A 21057-nucleotide genomic window follows, 5' to 3' on the forward strand; every position below is an offset into this window, starting at 1 on the left:
TTCCTCTTTATATATATATATATATATATATATATAAAGAGGAAAAAAAAGCCAGCCATATATATATATATATATATATATATATATATATATATAGGGTTAGTCTAGCAAACGTTACACATTTCGATCGCATCGTAGAAATAGAAGACTGAGTTTAGCCTACCCCAAACTTTCAGGACTGATAGCCATTTGTCTCAAGTTATCTTGTAATTTTTTGTAAGTACTATGCTCATGTAGAAAGAAAATTAAAAATCAAGCAAAAACGCGCCTCGTGCATTTTCAATGGCCTATCTCACGCGAAAACCGCCATTTTTCCTTGTGTCTGCTGCAGATTCACATCACCTCACACAAGCGGTGCTGCCTACAGCGATGTGACATGCCCATTCTGTACCACGATTCTGACCTTATGCACTAATCCTCTCCTTCTCTATGGTGGTGCCACCTGTGTGCGGTGAAATGAAAATGAGGCGCACACAGGAGAAAGTGGCTGCTATTGAGTCGATAGGCCATATGAAATGCACAGAGTGAGATTTTGCTTGATTTTTAATTTTTCTTCTACAGGACCGTAGTGCCCACAAAGAATTCCAACAAAACTTGAGAGCAATGGCTACCAGTCTGCGAAGTTTGGGGTTGGCTAAACCCCGTTTTCTATTTTAACGATCCAGTCCAAATGTGTAACGCTTGCTAGACTAACCCTGTATATAGTATATATCCTTCGGACACGATTTTCTTGGTTCCTGTCTTTTGCAACAGGCGCAAGGCGATCAGTCCTTTAAGTGTCGTGCTATCCGAAAAAGTGCTTGAAAAACAGCAGGAATCAACCGTAAGAACACTCCCTGTTTAAAGAGTTTCGGAAAAACTTGGTCGCGTTTGTATCCCCCTCGCTAATCAGGAGCTCCTTCCAGCCTCGGGGTCTTATTTATGAACCTCTTCGATTAGGGAACCCGAGAACTTCGAGGGACATCGATAATCTAGGTCGCATGTTGACTTTCTTTATGTATGTGTATCTGCCTGTGTGTGCGTGTGTGTGTGTGTGCGTGTGTGTATGTATAGTTCGATACACGTTAATTCCGCGCGCCAAATTACAGTTACAGAATGATCAAAAACGAGTTGTCATGACCCCAACTCTATGGAGTCAGTGTGTAGGGGCCGCTGTTGATACATGCATGGAGCATTTTCGAATACCAGTGACTGTACATGTTGTTTGTCACAGATGGAGGATCTCTGACGGAAGCAGCATTGAAAGAACTGGAGGCGAAAGGCCGGAGCCCAACTGCTACAAAGAGTACCCTCATTATTCACAGTGTGCAGCGAGTGAGTACCGTTTTCATTCGTGGGACATCTTATAGCAGTTACAGCGTGTGTATTGTCATCAAGCAGGAGAGCTACCTATGGAGGTAGGCTCCTTTACACTAGACGCGCACTATGCTGAAAGGCAGGATAACAACGCTCCTTGGGGAGATTGCTGTTTGTACGGGCCATACCATGCGAACAATCCATGATATACGGGAGAGTCGCGACGGAGGACAGTACAGGTCTAGCAAACTGGCTAGAACAGAATGTGCCACTCACCCTGACCATAGCGTAAGATGCGAGTGGAGCAGAGCCACGGAGCAGACGGGAGCACTCGACTGAGCCGAGCACTGCCAGTTCCCTGGTGACCAGCGCCCGTAGTCCAGCACGAACTGCCTGAAACAAACCTAAGCTGCCGCAGTAGGGGCCACCGAAGGCCAACCGGCACCAAATTTGGAAATTTATTTCCGCAATCAAACACGCCAAATGTTTCCGATCCCTTGCTGCAACCGGCAACGGTTCCATGAACCTTACAGTGGCCCATTCGACTCTTGGAAGGTCAAAAACAACAGCCGCTCTGCTACACAGGAGCAGCGGAATCTGGCACTGAAGGAAGCAGTGCTGTGGTGACTCCGAGATGCCACAAGACGGGCAGTGATCCGTGCGACAAATATGGAAGCGGTGTAAACGTTCACGAAGCGGGAGGACACCATGAGCCAGCTTCCACTGGAGACTCGCTCGACGAGCGTCCAACCAGCCACTGTCCAACCAGCCACTGATACGTCGCCAGGCGCTCCCGGAAGGACTACCCACGACGCCAGGCAGGGAGGGAATCAGCACCGCCTGCATGAGCACGGCGTAGAAATCCCTGGCTTCCCAAAGAGAGACGTCAGCGTCTGGGGACATATCGCATACGCGTCTGACGGCAGCTATGCAAGCTGTGAAAAGAGGGGAGAGAACTTCTGCTCTGGGACGGCTGTCAGTGATATCGGTGAACCACCGGACGGCATGACCAAGGAAATAGTGCACCAAAGCGCACGCTTGATGATCAGGATTGTGAAGCGTTTCATTTTGAGGACCGCGTGTGGCGCATTGGTTCTTGCTCTGCTTCCAAAAGCTCGAGTATATCGAATCGAATGAGCCCCTACAATTGCCGGTGCGATCGCATTGAAAGTGAAAAATGCGCCGACGATTTCTGGCGACGAAAGCGTATTCTACGCATAAGAATATTGTCGAGCATTGATTACAGTCACTCGCGATTTTTTGTTGGTTACTTTGTGAAGGTTATGTAAGGAGCAGCTTTTCTGTCTTTTGTATTAGCTTCTGTCCGAATTCCGTGAACGCCACCTTTGCTATGCAGTAGAGCAATGTTATGCGCAAAGAGCTGTTCCAATGGGCGTAGACCATAACTTTCGCGTCCTTATTGCAGAGCCAACAGTGGGACAGGCTTATGAGCTGGTGCACGAATACCGTATTCCGAAGGCAAAAATATGATGAACGAAGGCCTTTGTTTTGTACGAGTGCAATATCTGTGCAAACTTACAACCTGCTGCATTACCTACATGTGCATGTGTAGTTGTTTTCCTCCACTGATACCCAGCTTACCCTTTTGCATGCTCCCGTGCAGGAAGACGCTTGTCCAAGTCTAAAGGTACGTCCTTTCTAACTTACTCACAATGCACCTCGCGATATAATAGTCCATACTAACTCTTATCGCATGGCAAACGCAAATTACGCACCTGTCCACATGTATGTAGCCTGGAATGACCTGTGTTGCCGGGTTGTTCTTGTTCCTCCTCTTGTTCTCACGGGAGAATCAGCACAGTAGCAGAAGCGACATGTTCGCAATGGAGCGTCGACGCTGCATAACGCAATATGTTCGGAAAGTGGTTTCTGGTATGGAAATGATTAGTTCGACTGGTGCCAAACAAGGGTACATCTTCGACCGCTACATTCCTCCCGCTGGTAACACCGAAAGCGTCTGCCTTCTTCGTGGGGTCCTCTTAGCTTCGCGGCCCGACCGAATACCCCAGTACATACTACGCTTCTTTTTTTCGTCACGACCAACAGAACCGCGGGTTTCCATCATTTCCCGTCGCCCTGGTCCCGGCGTGAAAGTCCCACAATCTCCTACGCAAATTATTGGTGTAGTAGCCGCGTGTACAATATTGGTACCGTTAAAGAGGAAAAGTTTTAACCGTACGATTAACATTCTTTTTCGGTAATATCCTCCTCCCGTGGAAAAATCCTATGCTCAGACTGCTAGAGGTGTAATGGCTTACCATTATTTACTTTTCCGTACTCCACGGATGCATAAACAGTTTGACTTTGCTGGAGCCCTCATGACGTCGAACCCTTATAGAGCAACTCTGATCCAGCTATATATTATTTAGTTGTTATTGTCTATTGACTTGACGTTGTCAGCATTGGACTCTGCTATTCTTTCTTACTGTGTTCGTCTTTCTTACCGTTTTTACCGAAAATCTGTAGGTGAAAATGGACAAGGAAGGACATTGGCATGAGGTGTCTCAGGTACTGACTCACTGGTGTCTGTGCATGAATGAAAACGCTTGCGGTTGCGCTGTGTTGTGCTTCATAATGCTTCATTACTCAGAATAACCTGTTTTTCCAAGAGCTTCTAGCATGTACACACTCAAACGTAGTACTACTGTCTCCCTTACGACCAAGAAATGTGAACCAGTCCTACCTCTAATTCAGAGCACAACTAGATCACTCGCCGACAAATAGGATTAACCACCTCTAAGTGTGGGCATAGTTGCATCCATAGATATCTTCACATCGCCCCAGCAGCTGTACAATTACCGTGAAGCATTATGGGGGTGGTTGACGCAAATTTTACTCAAACGTCAGACCGTCTGATCATGAACACGCTTTGGTTATTGCTATAAATGTGCCTTTATTTCAGCTTATTCCTGCTAGTTCAAATTATTCCTGGCACTCGCTGTACCGGTTATCGCCGGCACTCTTTTGTGTCAGCATTCGGCGTGCTGCATCCAACTGTCAACACACGAACGTCCAACCCGTTATAGTAGCTATGCATGGTATCTCACTAACTACACAATTTGGAAAGGAAATAAGTGTTACATAGCCCAAAGTCATTATGCTTGGTAAGAAAATTTCCTGCTAGCTTCATATAGGTAATCTCATTACGGTAAATGTTGCAAACTGCCTTGTCATGTGCTCTAATTCCGCCACTGGGACCAAGAAAGACCACAGCATAAAGACCTTAGCGTGCAGCATCTTTCTGGACGTACCATTTCGGCACGCATAACTCGTCCTCGCATGTAGCTTTGCCTCATGATGCTAGCAAATGTATTTTACTGAAACACGTCTCTGGCTACATGTATGTCTTTTTTTTTTCTATTTATAGTTGGACGACACATCGCTTTCCATCTCTCCAAGTAGCCTTCGAAGGCAACCTAACAACTCCATACCAGCATCATTATCCTGTAGCGAGGCCGAAGGAGATGGTAAGCATCTGAGCAAGTTTGCAAGCGATGTATCACTGCGTTTGTTCTGCAATACGTGTGCTTAATGTGCGCGGTTTTCCAAATTAGCATTTTACGCTTTCAGGACAATGGGATAGTGTAAGTAGGGCCACCCTCAGTTTTAGCTCCGCTTGGAAAAATAACGCCCTCTTCAGCCGCTGTTTTAGTAGTGCTTTTGTTTGGGTGAGGCTTTGGCGCGGCACCTTCGTCGATCCGCGTTGTTTTTGTAGCTGAGTGTGAGATACAGGAACATAATTCGGGTTCGAACGCAGACACGACAAGGGATCACACGCTGTCGCGAAAATTGATTTGCAGAGAATGATTCCGAAATTCAAGTAAAAACGTACAGGAGCCCTTGCCAACACTTGCCCAATTTCACTTCCAAGAATAAATGCGAATAACAACATTGGCCGTCACGTGAGATCTGCCACGCCAAGTACATGCACCACCTGGCATCCATACTGTCAAGTTATGAGTCTGAGCGTAAGTGGTTCCAGGAATATCTTTGCCTTGGATTTACGTGCCATTAAATCACGCGGTTGGCCGTCTTTAGTACCCCTGCGTTGTAAAGCAGGAGCAATCGAGGCCTGTCCGCCTGCAGTACTGTGTGTGTGGTCTTACGCAGACGGTCCAGCCGACCGGGGCAAAGCAAAAAAGAGGGGCCTCCTGGGCACCCTCCGCAAGAGGCTCAGCTTCAAGAAGAACCGATCCAAGTCCGCGGAAAGGCGCGCGGACAACGATTCTCTGAGCAGCCGTTCCACGGACAGAGCAAAGTCCGTACCTCTGGGAAGTAGGTGGCCACCTCAGGTGTCATACTTTCTTGCATGCTCACACTCACATAAGAGACGCACGGCATCCGTTTACACTAACATGGGATTTGCACGCAGTGGTAAGAAAATCTCACAGACAAGGTGTCGGTTTTTAACTGTGTCATGTATGGTGGTTGAAGAATATGTTTCAAGAGGTGTTTCTATACCCCGTAACTAAAGAAATGGTGATCCCGTGAAACTCGTAAACCGCTATACTCACTCCGTGGCGGAATTCTATTTCGATGGCCGTCAAGAAGCATATGTAACCTTGCCATAAAGTGCGTGCCTAGGAAGGCAGTTCTTCGGTGTCGTATAAGGCTGTAACCGCTAAGCGATTGGTAGTATGCGCTAGTAGCTCCCGCCGGTAGAAGTGGCTACATCGTGTGAACGTGCTCATAATGATGCTATTGAAAGTTGACGCACTCTGTGTTTTACGTCCGGCAGACACCGGCACACTTGTATGTACAATCTGCACAGGACACCACCATCCATCCCTTGTTATTACTTATTTTGCACTCTACAATCAACGAAGACTGCATATACAACAACTGTAACTTAGGAAAACTAAGTCTGGATCGAGCATTGCGCTTTGTCTCATCCTCCAGTATTCAATAGATAGCTAATTTTTGGTCGGCATGACTAGGAATACGGTGGACATGATTGTCTACCTTAGCGAGACACACACATGCGTACTGCTAACACACTGCCACAGCCTGTCGCAAGGCGCTTGTATCACCCGCTTTTTTTCGGCATATGGCGTGTTCGTGTCACGTCTAGTACATCTTCTGTCTTGATCGGTCTCCCAGTGCAAGACGCTTGCCCACAAGCAGGCCGGGTTTTCATGCATCACTAGTTTACTTTCTTCTTCACTCACGTTACGTGACGCCACATGTCAAGAGTGCGCGTGTGATTTCAATAGGGTACTGATCGAAAGATAGATACGGAAATGTCTGCCTGTACGTCTAAGGGCTGGCTACTTCAGATCTCTCTAGATGATATTCACCTAGAATATATGTCGAGGAACAACTTGATGACTGTACTGCGGAGCAGCATGTGCGCTATACTATACTTTCCAAATATGAGGCAATCTGGCGCGTGGACAGCAGATCGGGTATGCCAAACTGCATAGCTGAGAGGAATGTGCTTTCTGTTTAGAGCATATTTAATGAACAGTTCAAAACAACATATGGTTCAAAAACAACATATGGTTCAAAAACAACTTAGTTCAAAAGCGTCTATGGACGTTAATTCTTCATACTCTGATAGATAGATTGGTGGGTTTTGTGAAAAGGTGAAACAGTACATTCGTCGTAACAATACGAGAGCTTCAATGAAAACACAAGTCCTAAATGTAGTCTCGAAAATTGTTATTATTTTTTAATCGTTACCCTTGGACAAGCAAAAACACTTGCGAACCCAAAGTGTGAACGTAGAGCTCCCCACGGATCATTAATGCATTCGTATAGGGAAGGGCTTGCTTGCACTACACCATTATTGTCACCTCAGCCCTGCGAAGAAATATTGTCACCGCCAAATGTCGCTACTAGATTTCTGTCATGCATGTGGACACACTATCTATTGTTACGTCCCTCTCTCTCACACACACTCTCTCTCTCTGTTGAGCAGCATGGTCTGTCTTCACTGAAGTGCTGTCTGCAACTGTACTGGTACCGTCAAACCTGCATGTGCCCTTGCACGCTTTCATTCACTTTTTGTTAGTCAGTATTTAGAATTTTAGAATGACAGGCGATTTAACTGATAATGAAATGTTCTATGCTGTAATCATATGTACAAGGTACTTTTTAATTCGATACATATTTTTTAAATAAAAAGCTACGAGAGCAACGTAGACGCCGTTTCTGAGGTGGGTTATACGGCCAGGCGAACACCCTATCGAAGAGGGTATGCAGGTACTATATAGATGTCTAATCATCTAAAATTCATTAAATATATTTTCAAGCAGAGGTTGTTGAGGAATTGTGAAATAGCAGAATTGGAGCCAGTCATTATATATATATATATAAAGCCACCCTCGATTTTAAAAATTCCGAAATGACCCTGTGCTTTGAGACATCCATCGCCAAATATCGCTATACAGATGAGCCGAAACCAAGCGCATCAAGAGCGGAGGAAAGACATGCCCTTCGGCGTCGATGGTCGATTTGGGCCGCAAAGGGGTTTATCTGGCCCACTCCAATCGGCTCTATCGCTTCACAGCACTTGACCCTCCGACGTGGAATGGGCGTTTTTCCCGCGCTCGCGACGCGCTTGTTTGGGTTTCGGCTCATTTCCACAGCAGCATTTAGTGATAGATACCCCAAGGTACGTGCCCGTTTCAGGGTTTTTAAAAAGGGTGGTTTTGATTAACGACTTCCTCCAATTGCAATTAATTTAAGGTAATCGGTAGTTACATACTCTGTTCGAGAGAATATTCCCGGTCGTATAACCCACCAGCAAGACTACATATATGCTGCTCTCATAAGAATATGTCCCGAAAAAGGTCCTTGTATGAAGGCTTGTGAAGATTTGATACATGCCATTCCCCGGCATTGCTGTTGGCATGTAAAGTAATGAACTCTTTCCCTTTGTTCCCCATGCATTTCTGAGATGTTGTTGCATAAAAGGTAAGCTCAGTCCTTGATGCATGCAACCTGCTCGATTACCTTTACACGCCCTTATGAATTGTGTGGTGGTGGTAATCATGAAACCGGTAACGAATGGTAGGTATCTTTAAATGAGTTTAACTCACTGATAACTGTAAACCAGATTTGATAGGTCACGGTGAGTTGTGCCAATGGGAAAGAAATATCTCAGTAATGTCAGCTGAGAATTAAAACTGCCATGGAGAAATGGTAATCTTCTGCTCAGATATTAGGCACATTACATCTTAGCAATGATAGTGATGGAATTTTTATAACACTGCCTCCCATTAGCGTGATGGTAGGCTATATGGCCCCAGTCTCTCTTCGTATATCCCCAATATTTATTCGATGCTAGTGACCATCTGTTCAAATCACGCACTGAGAAATGGTTCCTATTTTGCGCTAGGTAATTCCATCATATGATGCTTATGTCTGCTAGAAGGAATTACAGATGCAAGCGTTTGCCAAGGGTCAAAGTGCTTGAACGAACAGTGCAATAACCACAACAACACCAACATAAAGATCGTGACTATGACATGGCTTGATTCACCGCTGGAGAGCAGTACACTACCCCATCAACAGTGCAAGCCCCTCATATTTTCGGTAGCGACGGATCGTAGGAGAAATATCGTGTTTCTACACAAGAGCACTGAGCGTGGGAAATTCCCTGGCACGTGTCAGTACACGTATTTGTTGTTGTAGCTGACCTGTATCGTGCGCAATAGTCTGAGCACACGCACTCCTTTCGAGGACCCCCGTAAAGACGCGTCAGGTTAACATTACTCCCTGACGACGGTTGCCCTGACTTTGCTGGAGGCGTGACGTCAACGTAGCTCTTTACCCGTATAGTCGAATAACCAGTGACAAATGGGTGCTCGTCTCCCCATGACGTCAATGGAGCAGGATCGTCCGTGCCTCCGATATTTCCCCTGCATTTTCCTAAACTGAATTTCGCAGCACAAAGGCACCGTTCGGCGGAAATATTAACACACTTCTTCTGACACACTGTAAGATGAATTACACACGGTTTCGAGCAACCCTATATGCCCTTTCGTTGCTTCTTTAAGCTTACGAGGCAAAAACGTGGATGTTAGAAACGACTGATACGTCTTTTGTCATTCGACCGTGGGACGATTTGTCTCGCATTTTGTTGTCGTGTATTACAAGTCGTCCACGTACGTATGTCTCTTTCGTACACGGTACAATATTTCCTACTAACTACGATTCCTATCTGTCCTTTTCGCTTGCAGGAAATGCGTCTCACTTAACTGTTCCAGGTAAGGACAGTCCAAATATGTTACTTTAACAAAATAGTATTTGTGCAACGTAGAACACAGTAACAGCATGCAAGCTAGCTGGTGTAATTGCGACGATGGTACCATTTCCTTGAATTTGAGGAGTTCAAATTTGAAATGGAGCGAAGAAAGAGCTAAGAACAGGACAAGATCGTCTGGTCCTCTTCTGCAGTTTCTTCTTCCCATTTGTCCTGGTTCTAAACTCCCCAAGCCCATGGAGATGTTACTGCTGTCGCAGTATTTGTGTACACTATCACTTTGGCCATTCTGCCTAGCAACTTCTCACAACTTCATTAAATGGTAAACTCATATACCTCATTATCTGAATGTGCTGAGGGAGGTTATATGAAGATGCGAATGCATAATTGGCTATTGCTATAAGGAAATTGTACTTAAAATTATTTGCAAGTCGTTGCATCATATCGCAGTTCATGATACACACGGCACGCGACTCTGGTTTGGCGCGATCCAGTAGAATTACGACGGCCTCGGTGATTCGCGCACGCGAGTTACTGTATCCTGGAGACACTCAGACTTCATTAGGTGAACGATTCGTGTTCTACTCTTCAGTATACTCTTGCGTCTGGGGTAATACACACAAGTATCCGAGGTTGCCCTGAAATGTCGCAGTCACGGTGACGCCGTAGTTTCAATAACGCCGTATTACTGCTGATTCTCGAAGAACCGCAGTCAATTCTGAGTTTTTAGCGTCGTATCTGTCTCGAGCACATCGAAATGAGTAAGTCGTAATAATAATCATTGAACCTCGCGTAAAAATTGTTCGCTTGTGCATCGGAAGAACATTCTTTGATCCTACGCGTGGAAATTTGGCACCTAAGGAAGGACAAAGGAACGTATTGCACCTTATAATTTCATGTCATAAAATGTTTCTTTACAATCAATGTACAGATATGCTAGAAGCTAGAAAAAGACCTATGTGGTGGCTGTGATTCGGATACATTGTTAGTGACTGCTAACTGTTATGGTTATTAGGTGCAAGGAATGGCGGCAGTACTCGTAGCAGCATCAGCGAAGGTTCTGGAATAAGTGCTGCTTCCAGCCGAACGTTCGTCAGTGACAAGTCTCTCTTGGTGATAGAGGCTAAGGAGAACAACGTCCTCAGGTGAGATCACGAATGCGTCCCTCTATGCCCTTGCGTGTCTTGGCTGTTGAGAGAGCCTCGGATTAGATTTCCCAATAGCCTTTGCAGCCGCCTTCCTAACTCTAAATCCAAGAATAACCGCCACACTTAAAAGGAGCTAGAAAAAAGTGCAATGAATTGCGTTACTAAGCAGAGTTCTCTTCCATAGGCACTACCTCATCCCAACAAGCCTCGCACATCGCAATAAATGGAGGAAGAAAGGCGCAAAACTACACATTTATAACGATCACGTCTTCATAGCCAAGCACATACAAGGGTGGGTTCACAATTTTTCATCGAACAGTGACACGAGTGGAAAAAAAAAAATTGAGCATTGTAACAAGGGATGATACTTTGACACGAAGTGTCCGTTTTGCTTTCGTCACCACTTTTCAGGTGATAACTGTCGTTAAGAAGTAGGAGACCCGAAGGTTAGATAAACAATCACAACCGTTTATTCGGGTCATCAAGGCTAGAATGCTTAAAAAGGATAGGTGCATGAGGCCCGTGCTCATGTTTTCTCATGGGTCACTTCCTCCTTCTGTATTCAACAGATTCAACAAGTCGTGTCCGTCTGAACGTTTCGAAAATCAGAGCCGAGTTAAGGATGTCTCGCGAAGATCCACTTCTTCGATCAATCTCTCTTCATGCAAAAATCGCCCCCTGCAGGTATTCAGGTCGCGACAACATGACGGTGCTCAGTTCACAAAATTGGGCAGTCAGACTATTATCCACCGTGTTTACTACCGGCAGCACACACGTAGTTCAGATTGTTCGCCGGTGCTGTCTGGTTCCTTCAAGCATTCTAACAGACCGACGTAAAATTTCAGGAACGTCTCAACAGCTTTGCGAAGATTTCCCTGATGATAAGGACAAGAAAAAAATGGGGACTTAAAAAAAAAACGTTAGCATGACCTGCCTGGCTTGCCATAATTTGCTTTGGAATATTACTTCTCCCAATTTAAATAGGCCAACATTACGAAATTGGCCCATTGGAGAGTTTTAGTAGATTGTCGAAGGTGTCGAAGACAAAGGTTACGAAAACATGATAGGCCAATAGCGCTACTACTTCACTGACTAATTCACTGACATCATATGACTGATCGTGATTTTTACCAGCGTTCTTCATCGTATCGGAGCAGTTGATAGGGAGTAGATGCACTGGGGTGTAGCCAGTTCGACCTTGTCACGACTCACGTTTCTGTTTTCTTCGCGACCCCTATCGTTATTATAATCGTCATCATCATCATCAATTACAACAACATCATCATCATCGAGCATAATATGAGAAAATATCGGCTATTGACGTAGCTTTTTAATATTACCATCTACATTAGTACGACGCTTGTTTATCCTTAGTCCCCATATCTGTTCACGTCCCTGGCCACAGACACCAAGCAAGGAAGGAAGGAAACTTGTAACGGCTGTGTCTACCTTTAGCTTTGACGAAAAAGAATATGGCGTTGTTAGTCCCGACAGTGTCGGAATTGGTTACTCCGATACTTGTATCCTGGCAAACTACACACTGACAACCTCAAAGGGCCATGGAAGGGCTAGCAAAAAATATGTCAGGAAAGAGTAGAAGCTAGGATCACAAGCCCCCGGGCGCATATTTGCGCAAAAGGTACGAGTACAGCGCGCAATCTTGCTGCGCACGAGACCTTTCAATTTCGCGGGTCAGGAACGCTCCTTCCCCCGGCTGCCAGTCTGTGACGACACGTCATCCGCCCAATAATGAGGCGCGCTCCTCCTCCTCCTCCTCCTTTCTTTGTCCGGTTGTATCTGATGGCACGCGTCCTGCGTCCGACAATAAGCAGTTGACCAGTCACCTTGCTCTTGCGGTGTTGCAGACGATTCTCGACAGCCAATAAAAGTGCGCGAATCATCTGACGTCACAACACACAGAAGGAGCTGGGAGAGTTCGTTGCCGTTGCGCGCGTTCTTGGAAGCTCGTTTTCTCAGGAAACGCGCGCTTCCCAAGAGAAATATTTTCTGTGACAGTTCTTGAAGGTGGTATATTCATATCACGGAGTAAAAAAAATGCGTGTTCGAGATGCTTTCTATTGTCCTTTAACAACTGGGTGCACCTTAACAACGTGCGTTTTGTGATTGTTGTCCGTATTCAGTGTAGCTGTGTTGTAATGAGGCTTGTAGTTGTAGCTGTGTACCTTCATGTTTCCATTCACTATTGTTATGTGTGAGTGGGTACCTCATTTTCTTATTTGCTCAGTGGTGTCCAGTGCCATATCTGCGGAAATCTCATAGCAAGGCGACTAGGAAAGCAAGGTTACGTATGCAGAGGTAAGCATTTTACCGAAGTTACATTTTCCGAGAGTTACTTACGCGCAGGGTGTCGAACCGAACCCGAACCGAAAACCGTACCCGAACCGTTATTTTTGCCGGAACCGAACCCGAACCGAAATTTTCATGACACTGTTGAACCCAAACCGGAGCAGAACCGTAAAAAATAATAGCGGTAACCGGTTCGCAACAAAACGGTTCGGACATAAAAGAAGTCAGCATAAGAGTTCCTCTCTATCCCCGAACGAAGACACATTGGTATCATCATCACGCGCCTATATCATAAATTTCAGAAATGTTCACCTAGCAGTCAGACGACGACGTATAGTAAGTATACTTTCAGCGCCTTTTAACATGTTGAAACGCAGTTGTCCTTGTGAGTGCCGCGGCTAGCGCCCCACGCACGCGGTGCGGCGTCTACTCTTCAGAGACCAGGTGCCACGCGGACGAATGAAACACGAATGGAGTAGGCCAGTTATATAGCTCTACAGGACGAATATGTGATCAAATAAGCGCCCAAGATTTCCCTTTACACGTGAGCAGCACAAATTAAACAAGTCAGAAACATGAGAACTGGAGAAGGAGCGTACGCAGAACGGTGCCTGTTTGATTGGTCGTGCTTTGAAAAGTAAATGTGGTTCTGCTTATTGGTAGCGCAGTTGTGTCGTCGTGACACATTGCCGTTGTGTTGTGGATTAACAAGTACACTGCTGTGAGCTCGGACAGAGTAAGGCTTGCAGGCTTATTTTTGACATGCTTCAGTACGGTTTCAGATCGATTCACGCTGCGAAGGCAGTGTGCCGGCAAGTACTGTCGTCTATGTTACGCTGTCCATCTTATTAGGCTTCCTTTAAGTGTATCTTGCTGGCACTGTGCGTGTGAAAAAAGATATTTTGGGAACAGAAAGTAGCAGGACTACACCGCTTCAACAGCGTGAACTCTAGTTGCAATAAGTGTTCATCAATTTCTCATTTCTCTCACTAAAGGGCTACCTCACCGCTAGAGACGTCAACGCAGACAACAGCAGTATGCTATTAGCCACGCATTTCCTGATAAAAGCAGTTTTATGGAACATATATAACGGAAGCGTTGGGGCTGCGAACCGGTTTGCGAACCGGTTCGATTTCTGGCCTGGCCGAACCGGAACTGAACCGGAACGAAATCAAAACAACGCGAACCCGAACCCGAACCCGAACCGAACCCGTATTTTTTGCGGTTCGACACCCTGCTTACGCGTAAACATATTTTGCAAAGGAAAGTTGAAAGCTACGTCAGTGATGAACCTAAGGGATGTCTGCAGCTGTTCCAATCATGATGATTGTAGAAAAAGTATGCAGACATATTCCTATGGTGTAATTCCAAAAGACCCATTAGAGACACTGCAGTTAACAGAACTGTCATCAGACCCCAGATGTTACCGTGAGAGTTACGCGTGCAATTACGTTTGACGATTCCAACTTCCGAGACGATTCCGATCTCGAAGATGATTACCGCAAGAGATGCAGCTAGGACCGTATGAACTATGAACACTTCGTCTTCGGATTTCTTTCCATTTAAAATGTCGCGGAGAGCCCTGCAATTGAGAACATAGTAACAGCATGTAAGGTAGCTGATGTAATTGCGATCACGGTAGCATCTCATTGAGTTTGAGGAGTTCAGGACAAGGACAATTTGGTCGAAGAAACGGCGTCTCGTCTTGTTCTTCGCCATTTCTTCTTTCCAAATTGTCGTTGTCCTGAGCTCCTCAAACTCTAGGAGGTGCTACTCTCCCTGCAATTTATTTGACATAAAATGCCGGGCGTACTAAATATTTGGCTAGCCTTTTTGTTCTTCGTGTTATTACGTGCCAAAAATATCTATTTTATCGCCTTCTGTCATTAAAACTGTCCCCCTTGCAGGATGTAGCCTCCTATGTCACAAGTCTTGTCACATCAAAGCAGAGAGCATCTGTGCGAACAGTTCTGTCAGCAAGATGCAGTTGTGAGTACCATACTTCATCACACCAGGCTGCTTTCAGTATTGATGTAGAATGTGTTACTGGGGCTGGACATACCAGTTTCCAACCCGCGTGCGAGCGTCCGTTATGGGCAGTGTTACAGGAAGGGGAAAGGAGGCATCGTGTGTCTCTGCCGATCTTAGCAACATGCGCGTCAAAACCTGCACGTTCCCGTCGGCGACGATGCCATTCTCCATTTCTGGGAACACCTGCTCGGCGGCGCATGCGCGTGGGGGATGGGGGCATACTACCGTCCACCCTCCCAATGCTAGGGACCTCTGCCCCCCCCCCCCTCCCGTTTTCCTTTAGACTGTGCAGATGACTTATTATTGAGGGACGTCACTTATTTACAGCTTGGTGTCACTGACAAGACTTGCGAATTGCAAATATACAATAGTGAAACTTTCCCCCATTCTTAGGTCCGGTTTCACCAACGCTGGTTAACTTTGAACCGAGGTCGAGGGTTGGTAAAACTTGAAGTTAACACTCAATTCTTTTTTACAAACGTTAGTCGGTGACGCGATGCATGTTTCAGTGATAATAACTCCCTTTCATGAACCAGAGTTAAGTAAGCGTTAAACTCAGGTTAAAGTGCCATTACGGACTAAATCTCGTGTTTTCAGAATTCTACCAAAGTTATGTTACTGAAATCTGCTTGTCTCACTTTACATTCCTGCAAAATATTTTGGCTCTACGTGACGCGAAAGCTAGAGAAAATTTTTATTTTTGAGAACTGTGACTTCATGTTAGGCTCCGACGAAGCGCCCGGCTCTCATCTGGCAACGTTGATGGCTTTCGCGTCTTCCGGGGGGCTCACTTTTTGCACTCCGTTAGCGGAGCCCCACGTCACGTATCATCCGACCGCTCCGCCATTCGAGAAAACACAAAGCAGGGAGAAGACATCTCTACCATTTTCCCCTCTTTCGATCAGCGCCACGTGACTTCTCCACCACGTGACTTCTCCACCACGTGACCCTCCCCGGACGCCGGCGTCGTTGCTGGGAGACGAGTGCCCTCTCCAGAACATGACATCATTGCAATTTGTGGGCTTATGGTTACGTCACCCGCTGTTCACGTCATCGAAACTTGTGGAGACGCAGCAGATCTTCAAATATTGACAGAAATGCACAGCGTTCGTAAACAGGATTGAAATTTCGCGTATAGAATCCTTGAGGCGCCTTCTTTTCATGGTCTAAATAAAATAAACGCTGTTTTCCGAGTCCGGAGTGGCCTTTTAAGGGAACACTGATATCGGTTCAAATGTTAATCGGCTTTGGTGAAACCGTGCCTTAGTTAAGTTACCAATAAGTAGCTATAGTACGATGGTCCCAAACGGATATCGTCGCACATACCCTAGATAAACATACCATTTTTCTTTGCGATTGCTGCTTCTAGGTTGCTTCGAAAAAAATGTAAGGTTTTCTTACATTATTAAATATTGTGTTGATGTGTGTACTTCACCCCTTGATACTTAACACATATTCACGAAAGTTGTTTTCCAGTCCCAGCCCGCAAACACAGGGCGTTCGTTTTGATCGAAAGTGGATATAGGAGTAATTACCAGTACATACGTAATATCATCATCCATAGTCTGAACTCCATGAAAACATTATCTAGGCATCGCTGTAAGGCTAATTTATGATATTATAGTATTATCCGCTAGATATGGAAATAGCCAGTGTCGTAATGTGACATAGAGTCGAACTCCTTTTTGAAGTCTGGGTCAATACAATTAGCTTGGATACCGCTGTCAACACAAATGTGGTGGTGCACTAGATTAGCTGTTGTCGTGCAAGGAATCCCGGTAGGTACCCTGTTGGAACTTTGAAAACGGAATGTTTAATGTTCGGTAATCCAATTACCGAACATTAAAAAGTTCAAAGTTTTAAAAAAAGTTACGGGAACATAGATGTTCCCGTAACTTTGAGCACAGTATCATCGTGATGTGCCTCTTATTTTGAAACTAGTTTTTTGTCATCACACTTAAAAATTATGTAGCGAATTTCCATTGGAGTGAGGGGGATCCCTACGGCAGAGATCGTCTGAAATAACATAGCATGCTATCAACATAACCGCGGCGATTCCTCCTGGGCCTTTACTCTTCCTCGTGTCCGTAATTTCGCGGTTCCCTTTTCTGTAGCACACAAAGAGATTAAATACACGGGGAACTTCAACAATTTCTGCATATTTTGCACAGAGCTAAATGAAATGATTTTTTGGAACAGTTATTAAAAGGCATCGCCTTTCTCAGTCATCGGCAATCACATGTGTGTTGACAATGAAAGACGGTATACCCATTGGAGTTGTTGTTGTATGTTGGTATACAGTTTTTTTTTATTCGTTACAGAATTTTTATTTAAAAAACTAGCAGAGCAAAATACGAGTAGATGCCGTTTTAGCACGTGAGTTATACGGCCAGCAAGAACATCCTGTAGGACAGCGTATGCAACAACTGGACGACTAATTAGATAAAATTCATTAACTTATTAATTAGATGTTTTCTGGGAAATACGAGATACCAGAATTGGAGCCAGTCATTATTCAAATCCACAGTCCTTAATAAACGCCTTGTGAAGCGAACGTACTTTGAGATATAAATTGTAAAATTTCGCTACAAATGAGCCGAAACAAGAACTGCACGCTTTTCGACGGCAGAAACGACGCGACCTTTGCCTTATCTGAGTCGGATAGCGCTCTATCTGGCCTACTCCAATCAGCTCCATCGCTTCAAAGCACGTGACCGTCTCACATGGATTGCCTGTCGCTCTTTCTGCGCTCGAGTGGTGCGTAGTTCTGACTTTGGCTCATTTGCATAGCGAAATTTGGCAATTTATATCTCGAAACAGTTCGCTTTCCAGGGTGTAATAAGGACGATGGATTTGAATAATGACTGGCTCTAATTCTGCTATCTCGCATTTCACAGAAAACATAAGTTAATTAATGAATTTTAGCTAATTTGTGGTCCACTAGTTGCGTACGCTGTCCTACAGGATGTTCACCTAGCCGTATAACCGATCTGCTAAAACGGCATATATTTTGTTCTGCTACTTTTTTTATAAAAATTCTGTAACGAATAAAAAAAAACACCCTGTATATCTCTTAGTAATGATTGAGTGCATTTTTCGTTATTGGACACGTTGCCCAAATGATGTGGTTCCTGCAAACTGATATCTGTTTCCAAACTGGTAGTTTTCTAGACAACTTGTGATAACTGTTTTTCTGTAAGGTCACAGTGGGTTGCTAATCTTTCCGCGCAGAACCTGTACAAAATATATGTCAGAATATCTCCAGAGCGTGGCCTACTCACCCGTGTGCTGCGTGTGTAAACTCAGCATATTTACACATAGTCTCACATTTTCACGTGTGCTGTGTCTTTCAGGGAACCAGTCGCCGACCCACGTGACACGAGAATCAAATCAAGTTGATGATCTCCTCGGCTCACTCGTGATGTTGGTCAACATAGTATGAACTGCTGCCGAACGCTGTACAGTGCTTTCATTTTTATTTCAGACGTGACCGGTGTAAAACGAGCTGCATATTGCAAGAGTGCATAAGTTATGACACATTCGCTCTGTCGGATAAGAATCTTAACGTTACTATTGATATCGACGGCTTTACCAGGACAGCCCTGCTGCTGAAAGAACGCAGTGTAGAGTTTTATTTCTCACGCTATAAGTTTGACCTGCCGCAGCCAGCATGTGAATATAGTGCCAGGCAGTCGCGTGTTCTAAGGGAATTATTAATGCTGTAGTTATGTTAAGTGGAAGTAATGCTGCAATTGTTCGTGTTGCCTGCGATCATTTTTGTCGAAGTGAGCTTGGTTTCCGACTACCAGGCGTTGTTGACTTCCCATGCATGAAGTAATATATTATTGTTATCTACAAATTTGAAAGAAATGCAGATAACTCTTATTGAAGTTTGGCATACTTATTGTGCAGAGTATATTACATATTATGGGCGTACCTTATCGTGCCCGATATATCTTAGGAGCAAATTTCGGAAATGTGCTAGCTCGAAGGCTGCGCGCATTAATAAGACTATACCATCTGAAGAATATACTTAAAACGGGACAGTGCCTATGCTTAGATGCGACGAGTGTGGAACGGAGAGTGTTCATTCATTGAGTCAGTTTCTATTTTGTATGCCAGGACAGCCACAAGGTTAGCTACGCTTTCTGTCACGATAGCGTGCTTAAAATGGTGTGTAGGTGCTTTGCTGTTTGCTGTTACATGTCTTGGCACTGAGGGCATTTTCACAGAAATCATCCTCTGAAAATGCCATACTTACATTGAAAAAACACTGATCGTGACGAGTGATCGTGAATGGATTTCTGACTGCCAGGTAGATATTTTCCGTCCTGGGTGCCTGTGAATGGAGTAAGAGCGTAGCTTGCAGGGCTCCCCACTCTTTGCGTGTTGATGTATAAACAGCGTTTGTTCTGACTGTTACGGCGCCGATTATGATCCGTGTGAACTTGCTTCGATGTTTTACTCGAACTCGCTTCTAACACATGAACTTTTACTTTTCATTCCATCTCTATTAAAACCGAGAAGTAACATTTGCTGTGTATAAAATTTAAGATAAGCGGAGGTAGGTCAGGTTGCGTGGAAGAACGTCCACGAATACAACTCAATCGCAAGCTTGAAACTATAGATGTGTGCCCGCCATACTACACGTACGAAGAGACGATAGGAGATTTGCGAATATTACTTCGTGTCGATTCGTGTCGTGTTGCTGCGGCTTATTAACGTCCTCTAGAAAATAGCATTATGAGGAAGAAACATACACAAGTCGTGGCATGACATAAGGTTCTAATTCGTTGCTTAAAGTGAAGGTGCTGGCTGTGATGCTGCAACAGCCGTACATGTACAAATAACGTTGCTGTGTATATTTCAGGCGCTGCAATAATGGCTGGTTACAATCATAACATATGCCCCATACCACAAGGGGAAAATTGACAACTGTTGTGTTACTGAATGGACTAGTCAGGTATACTAACGTATGTGTACATGCTAAAGAGAACTATCTCCAAAATACAGTCGCTTTTAGTACTTCAGAAACGCAAGCTGCAGTGAAAATTGTTGAAATTGACGTTGTATTTGTATTAGTTGTGCTGTTATTCCTGCTGCGGGATGCCTCTGCTTCTGGTATGTCCTCATGCATGTTGATACAGAGGCAATTAACCACGGATTCTAAAATTGGTTTTATATTCTCTATTGTGCAGAAACAAACCTTTGTTCTGCTGTTCTTCCACAGCAGTAGCGATGTTTCTAGGTGATAGCAATATATGATACATGAATTTGAGGCCAATGGTAATAAAAGCTGCATTTCACGACTTTACATTATTGTATTACAGATATATGACACGTTCCAAAACATGCCGACCACTTTGCCACTGGAAGAAAAGAAGGTCCACCTTTGGCTGGCTCTGTAGTCAAACTAACTGCGTTGCTGTGCAGATTTTCTGCTAATGTGGATTAGTAACTGAGAGAGAGACAGTTTAATGGTTTCTAGTAGACTTGATTTTGCTAACTAACCTTCCTCGAAGTATTTCGCGGAAATCTGGCCACCATTTGATATCAATCTGCTAATTAATGCCGCTCCATGTTCTCTTAGCGCAGATAATCACACAATACACTCAAGGTGCACAGTAAAAATGCTAGTCAAGTCTCAGCTATAGCCAGAGCAATGTGAGTGAAGATGTACCGCGCGCTTACCAACATTCGAGAACAAACCGAGTAGAAACGTACCAAGCCACGCTGTAGGAAACACAGGGACACGCGGTCACCCTCAACACATTCTTGTTGCCATTCTTTCTTACATTGTTGCCAGTCACTCCCACATTCACGTAGACGAACACACCCGTGGCGTGCAATTGCCTCATACACTACAACGAAACCGTCAAAGCTGCTCAATGCGTGATTACTGATTAGTACCTGTGGTAACCGACCACACAAGATGCACAGTAACAAAAGCACGGGCATAAAAATTGCAAACCAGCAAGAGCAACAGAACGGTAAGTAAACATTATGGAAAGCGAATGAAGCAAGTAGCGCACATTTATTCACATT

At 44.7% G+C, this 21057-nt stretch overlaps 1 protein-coding gene across 9 annotated transcripts in view; it reads left to right on the plus strand.

The window, feature by feature from the left end:
* Nucleotides 1–20326, plus strand: part of LOC135385591 (uncharacterized) — a 139646-nt gene extending 119320 nt beyond the window's left edge. For 2 of the 9 annotated variants that reach the window (XM_064615002.1, XM_064615010.1), the window contains 11 exons: nt 1214–1314; nt 2921–2944; nt 3784–3825; nt 4685–4796; nt 5428–5592; nt 9504–9530; nt 10542–10671; nt 10859–10966; nt 12920–12990; nt 14889–14970; nt 18366–20326. In XM_064615002.1, the coding sequence (XP_064471072.1) occupies nt 1214–1314; nt 2921–2944; nt 3784–3825; nt 4685–4796; nt 5428–5592; nt 9504–9530; nt 10542–10671; nt 10859–10966; nt 12920–12990; nt 14889–14970; nt 18366–18411 (908 nt within the window). In that variant the 3' untranslated portion in view covers nt 18412–20326. The remainder of the gene's footprint in view (nt 1–1213; nt 1315–2920; nt 2945–3783; nt 3826–4684; nt 4797–5427; nt 5593–9503; nt 9531–10541; nt 10672–10858; nt 10967–12919; nt 12991–14888; nt 14971–18365) is intronic. The other 7 variants (XM_064615003.1, XM_064615004.1, XM_064615008.1 and 4 more) reach the window with 7 other exon arrangements.
* Nucleotides 20327–21057: the final 731 nt, after the last annotated feature.

Source organism: Ornithodoros turicata, chromosome 2, assembly GCF_037126465.1.
Source record: "Ornithodoros turicata isolate Travis chromosome 2, ASM3712646v1, whole genome shotgun sequence".
Classification (NCBI taxonomy): domain Eukaryota; kingdom Metazoa; phylum Arthropoda; class Arachnida; order Ixodida; family Argasidae; genus Ornithodoros; species Ornithodoros turicata.